General features: G+C 41.4%; 1 protein-coding gene across 1 annotated transcript; it reads right to left on the bottom strand.

The window, feature by feature from the left end:
- Positions 1 to 6,880, bottom strand: LOC139122701 (ADP/ATP translocase 1-like). Its single transcript, XM_070688321.1, has 2 exons — positions 6,663 to 6,880; positions 1 to 2,516 (listed from the first exon to the last, which is right to left on the bottom strand). The coding sequence occupies exons 1-2, from the start codon at positions 6,783 to 6,785 to the stop codon at positions 1,716 to 1,718; spliced, it is 924 nt and encodes a 307-aa protein (XP_070544422.1). The 5' UTR covers positions 6,786 to 6,880; the 3' UTR covers positions 1 to 1,715.

Raw genomic sequence — 6,880 nt, 5'->3', positions numbered from 1 at the left:
TCATTTCAATAAAAAAATCATCTTTTTATTTCAGCCTCTCTTCCCAAATACAAAACTAATTTACCCTGTGGTGCTTGAATATGCCTATACATAGTGCGTTGCGCCAACCATCAAGTGACTTCATACCAATTACCAAAGCATCGCCCCATTACTGGCCTGGCATTACAGCAGTTATATGTAGAAAACTAAATTGTCTGTATAAATTCCCAAAGCATAGGTGGAAACATTTAATTAATATGAACCAATCTGATCGATTCATTTTCTATTCCCCAGTGATGTGTCCATTTATTTCTTCGGGGGATGGGGCTGGTATAGACACATCCTTTCTCCTGGAAAAGAGCGCAAAACGGAATGATCTAAACATATTGACATTTCTATCTAAACATATGACATTTCTCCCTACGCCTTAAACAAGTCATACCGAACATCTTGGAGTGGTTTTCAAAAGATGATTAAGAAACTGGTTTCTGTCGATAAACACGAGTTCAAGGCGGGGATGCTGGACGAGTCTCACGTACTTTCTTTTGTCACTGCTGTCTACGACATCACGTGATCATAAGCCTCGTGCTCGTATCGTTTTGTCAGAACTATCGATGTGATATTTCTTGTCCAGTTTTCGATCAGAGGTAGAACGTATTCTTTTTGACACAAGTATGAAGGATCGTGGAAGTTCGTTCTCGACTTGACGTCTTTAATACCAGTATATGGTCACGGAGCCCGGTACGAGCTACTGTAAACACTATCTCCTATACCCGATTTGCATGTCGTCACAGTTTCCTTGTAAAATCTGAAATGTACTACAAAACCGAATACCTACAGTTCGAGTTTCCTTCTATATTATGAACTCCTATATTAGGCGCCTGACTATGTCCACCTTACAAATGCTCATTTTCAAGGTGGACCATCTTTTAAGATCTACCGAAAACTTTCTCGCAGGAAACGATCAACAACACAACATTACTATAGATGGTGGCGATACTACCGGCCTGTCGAAAATTGCTATTTCGAAACTATTAAACTTATTTAAAGGCTCCGGAGGCAAGGCATTACGTACTTCATGGCAATTCGCACTTCGAAAGTGGAGGTTTTAATTGTTTTGCTCATCCTACCCAAGTCAAGTAAACTTAAAATGTCCCAGTTTTATAATTAAAACCAGATGTGGATTTGCCTCAAATATCATGCCATGTTGGAGTTCAAAGTGGTATCCAATAATTGAGGAAAATAAAGTTTGCGATTTCACTGAGCCAATACTGTAAGTTAGTATTCTTCTGCATCACCCTGATGTCCAAATCACCCTGTTCTTCTCCCCGTAAAGGCGCCACAAGCCATGTTGATCGGAGAAAGTTCTTCTCTCATTGTGGCCATTGGGAAGCACACACCTAGCGAAAAATATAATCTTGAATTATATTTGTTAAATTGTTTCGGCCACATCACAGCAATATAAACCCTCTATATAAATCTTTAATATAACTCTACCACACTAAATCATAAACACTAGAGAAACGTTTCTCTACTGTCTATCGCTAAATACTGTATCTTATATAAAAAGGGCAGTTGTGAATTACAATAAAATTGGCAATAACTTTGCATTCGTGATTCTGTGGTTTGTGAACACGTGATCGCTGTGAAGGATTCATAAAGGCCTGCAATATAGCCAAATAAATCATGAGTTATTTTTTAAATTATGCCCATTTGGTTTCTGTGAATCGTCTGGATTATGTGGTTGGTGTTTTTGCCCTGATGAAGTATTTGATCTCGTCGTAAAGTACGAGCACCAGTGCGCTGCCAGTTCCCCGGATCATGTTGGAGAAGGCACCCTTGAAGTACGCCCTCCCTCCTTCGTTGACGAAAATTTTCTTCCAGCAGTCAATGGAGTTCCGGTAGATGATGTCTGAACGACCGCTCTGCATCATCATACGGCGCCTGACGGTGTCCCACGGGTAGGCGATGATACCCGCGAAGACTTCGACTACCTGGGCGATCATGAAAGACAAGAAAACATTTCTCCGATATTTCTCCGGAAGCATCGACTTGGCCGTATCGTAACACCCGAAGTACGCCGCGCGGTAGATGAATATACCCTGTACAGATACGTTGAAGCCACGGTAGAGGCCAATGAATCCGTCGGACCGGTAGATCTTTGCGAGACAGTTGCCAAGACCACTGAATTCCCTGTCTGCTACGGCTTTGCCGATGTCAGCACCGAGGCGTGTTCTCGCAAAGTCTAACGGGTAGACAAAGCAGAGAGACGTAGCGCCACCTAAACCACCAGCCGCCAGGTTACCGAAGAAAAACTTCCAGAAATGTGTCTGCTTGTCAACGCCGGACAGAAATATCTCCCTGTACTTGTCCTTGAAGGCGAAGCCGAGGGCTTGTGTGGGGAAGTATCGGATCACATTCGCAAGGTTTCCGCGCCACAGCGATAGAAAACCTTGTTCCCGTGTAACTCTGACGAAACAGTCGAGAATACCCTTGTATCGCGTTTCGTGTGAGATCCTAGCGTGTGCGTCTTGGACCTGAAACGAATTGTGAAAACTTGTTTAGGAAATGCAGCTGCGTATAAGAGTATCCAGAAAGAGTTTAATAAGATGAACATTCATATATTTAAATGACGATTCATACCGGCAAAGCTGGGCTCCATCAGCAATTTGAACGAAAAGTCTCCAGAGAAAGTTGGAGAAATCAATATGTAATTGGTCTGTTAATGTACCACGTGACAAAAGTACACAACGAATCAAGAGAAGTGAGTCGAGATAATTTAATTGTCCGTAACTGTACCACATAACAAAGTTAGACGAGCTCAACCTCTAATCAATCCCTTCGTAAGTTCGAGTCACACTTGCATCGAATCTACTCAGTAGCACGGTTTCTCTAGTGGTACCCCATCCCACCCCGTGATGGTGTGTACAAGACATTTTGACTGATGTGAGCTCTTTAGCTTTTGTTTCCCATTTGCATGGGCTCAATTGCTTTCGTTCAGGTAGACTCTACAAGAGAACTTTGGAAACTGTAACTTCACTACAAAAACTCGACGATCTACGAAGCACAGTTCTACTGACGCGACAGTCTGCCGATGTTTATTCCTTCCATTTCCTCTGTTTTGATTTTTATATGCCCACAGACTTGGAGCACGTCTTGATCAAAGGTTTTATGACATGATAAACAAAACCAGCGGAAACAAAATATGAATGAAATTATGTTCTGATTACGCAACATATGGCAAACATCATTATTATCTGTAGTATATATTTTTGAAATTCCTCGCGGAGTAGTGTAAACCTAGCAGGTACAGGGCACTTGGGCAAGATCGTACGACTGCTGTTGTGCGACAAAGTTCACCTCGGAAATAAAAACTTGACGTTTAAAACTTTCGCGCACTCTTCGTTCAATTAACTTCAAATCATTCTTTCATTACAAAGTATGATATCTGTGGTTAACGAGAAAATTATTGGAACAGACAAGCAAGTCAAATTAAAATTTATAGCCTCGAAATTAAAATGGCCGCATTCTCTTATGGAAAAATTCGATTTTCACAAAAGGGCTACGTAATTTTCAGAATTTTCCCTTAGCGTAATTTTCGGAATTTTTTCGGAACAAACTCTGAAGTAGAAATAAATTGTAAGATTTTGAGATGTCGAAAGTCTGTAACCACGAGTGGGTGTAGGTTATGTGCCCAGTTTGACCTCGGGTATTGTTCTACATGTCATTGTATCTTGCTTATCGAAAGCGAACACACACGGCCTACTACTGGCGGTTTATGATGTAATCAATGTCCTGACAGGTGCTCAAGGAGAAAGATATACTTTCCATAACGAGCCCAGCGCAAACATTCGACGGGTCACGATGGGGTCAGGGACGAAGGGGTTAGTTTGAATATGGCCATAGACAGACGGGGCTGCAACAACTTGTTTCCTAAGCCACACTATCTTCTCTACAGACAGCATGATAAATTAGGAAAACCGTGACGAACGTTGTGGTTAAAGAACTCAACGAAATACTAACCCGCTACACCAGAAAGGATATGGAAAGCCGACATAAACACATCACGACCTTTTGACCGAGTAACACAGAAAGCTTGGCGAAGGTCTCATTTACATTTCTGCAGAAAGGGGACTGACAACTTGGTGAAAAAATGTGACAGGTCCTTGTTGGCTGTTATTTGCAAAGGTACCAGTATTCGCACATATGCAGCCAGAACTTAGTGTTGCTCGGCTACGCAAATCTTCAGCTTTACAAACCGGAAAATGATTTTCGATACGATTTTAGCGTTAGAATGGGATGAAATTTTCATATTTGAGTTCGGTGAAGACTTGACCCAAGTCTTTGGGCATATAAATATCAAAACAGGGTAAAGTTAAGGAATAAACTTCAGCAGACTGTCGCTTTAGTTGTGAAGGCATCTCAACACTGAAGCAATATACCCTGGCAGTTGCGTAGATCATGGATCGTGGGATGAACGCGATAATGGACCACAGACGCTTGGCCAGCCAGTAACAGCCGCAGAGAAAAGCCAAGCGATAAGGGCCATTCTGCGTTCCAGATATAACGAAACGATATGAAATAAGCCTTTATTATAAGCATGAAAACTAATGAAAATCAACAAAACGTGACAGTTATGTGTTTCTGACCGCATAGTCACCGAAAAAATAGCATACAAATTTGCAGGGAAACGATGAGCATGGTAGAAGCGACATCTTACGTCATCCTACCAGCTGTGTAATGTCGGTGTCTAAGTAAAAGCCATTGACATCGATGAATGAATCAAATCCTCCGATCTTTTTGTCAATAAGTTTTTGACCATTGAAAAGCCGTGCAGCTGTTTTACATTCACTTCATTGACGAGGCTCAATCGATTAAATTCTGTCGCCAAACAAAATAATCAAACAGGTCAAAGTTCGCTTTCTGAACGATTCATGAAGAGATATCAACGTTGATCGAATTGAATGCAATCTTCATAGAGAGGAAACAATGCCACTTGACCAGTAAAGCATAATACAGAAATTTCTGAATTGGTCTCTGCAAGAGTTACAATAAACAACAGTAGCCGAAGTTATGTAATAGCCTATGATCATCTGCGTGACCCAGTAGATCTTTTTAAGGTTCTTCAGTGTGACTATATGGCACATTATGATGAAAAGTCGAATCAAGCATTGCCTTCCTCTCTGCTGTAGTTTTGTAATACACACATACATACATATACACCTATATACAGACACACATATATATAAATATATATGTAACCCAGAATTCGACTGTCAATTAATTAGTCAGCCGACACTACCCAGACCCTACTGCGTAATAGTTCATATATATATATATATATATATATATATATATATATATATATATATATATATATATATATATATATATATATATATATATATATATATGGGTGTGTGTGTGTTACAAAGTCATGTCTTAAGTTGCCGAGCTAATTTGTTACTACTTTTCATAGTTTGGTGTTGGTGAGGGGCCTCCAGGCCTTTGACGTAGGCAATTACATTCAATATGCTATTCCTACACAGAGAGAAAGCCAACTCTTAGAGAGACACCTTTTTTGCAAAATGGTTTTTAACACTTTTATTGATGAATTTTCAACTTCTTTTCATAGTTTGATGTTGGTTGGCCTCCAGGCCTTTGACGTTGGCAATTACATTCAATATGCTATTCCTACACTGAGAGAAAGCCAACTCTTTGTGAGACACCTTTTCAGAAAAATGGTTTTAACACTTTTACTGATGAATTATCTGCTTCAACATTTGATAGTCGACAGGCTCGGTAAGCAGCAGTAGCTGTCTATGTGACAGCATGTCACGGGATGGCATTATTACGGTGCATTCTGGGAAGAATAGCTGACCTAAGCTATGGGGCCACTCAATCATGCCTGGCATCATAGGCAGTTTGTATACCGTCTATGCTGGCATCGACACAGAAAAAGGGCTTTATCACATGACCCCACCACATGACAGGCTCGATGACATGGTCATTCAAACTGATATATGTATCACTTCGTTTACATCCTTTTATTAAATCTGAGAGTAGGCCTTTACTGTAAATTCATAATAGGATCACTATCAACGACGATCTATTTATCGTTGACGTGGCAAAGCCATTCATTTCGATAGGCACAAGTCGATCACTGACGGCTGGATATCGTGACTGGACATGGGGTCCTGCCTTATCCCGAACGGACCTCCACTAGAGACAGAAGCGGGTGAACAGCCCCTCTTATGCCCTGAGCCTGTGCACAGAGATACTTTTATGCAGAGATACTGCTATCCAAATGTTATACATGAAAATCTCTTCAACAGTGCTCTTATATCACTCAGAACAGCAGCAACAATGCCTCAGCCCGACGCCCCCTACCCGTTGTTCAAGTTTTGCTTCAACTAGTGGTGTGAAGCCGTGTAGGCCTATTAAAATGCCTAGGCGTGGACAGTAAGGCGAGTCACAAACTGAAAAGAACGCACATCATCATCGGTTGCAAACTAGTACACGCATGGAGGTATATCTGGCTATTACCATCATGGTACAACAGTGTTACACGGGCAGCAGAGGTCGAGAGAGAGCAAAGTGGTGTGAGTTTTCCCATCCAAAATGTTCAACGACACACGTACCACTACACATGTGGACTAGATAGAGTGCACGGGTATGCTTACCTGCAGAAGCAATTTTACTCTCTCGATAGGCGCTACAACCGTTTTGGAGATGGCTGCAGCGGTTCCACCGACCAAGAGATCGGTAAAGAAGATCACTAACTTCTCTCTCTTTTTCTCTTTCATGATTCTCGACAGGGGAAGGTAGCTGTTATTGGCTGTATCAGAAGCCGAGTGTACCACGCTCAGACCTTTGGCCCTGCGGGGTCAAATGGTCAGAT

The sequence above is a fragment of the Ptychodera flava genome, chromosome 22, assembly GCF_041260155.1.
Source record: "Ptychodera flava strain L36383 chromosome 22, AS_Pfla_20210202, whole genome shotgun sequence".
Lineage (NCBI taxonomy): Eukaryota > Metazoa > Hemichordata > Enteropneusta > Ptychoderidae > Ptychodera > Ptychodera flava.
The sequence above is the reverse complement of the archived record's forward strand: the minus strand, read 5'-3'. Positions and strand labels throughout refer to the sequence as shown.

Bases quoted from the DNA above. Each gene is read 5' to 3' on its own strand.
- LOC139122701 (XM_070688321.1), bottom strand. From the start codon at position 6,785: ATGAAAGAGAAAAAGAGAGAGAAGTTAGTGATCTTCTTTACCGATCTC. The intron at 2,517-6,662 runs GTAAGCATACCC...AATTCGTTTCAG, and splicing joins GAGTAAAATTGCTTCTGCAG to GTCCAAGACGCACACGCTAG.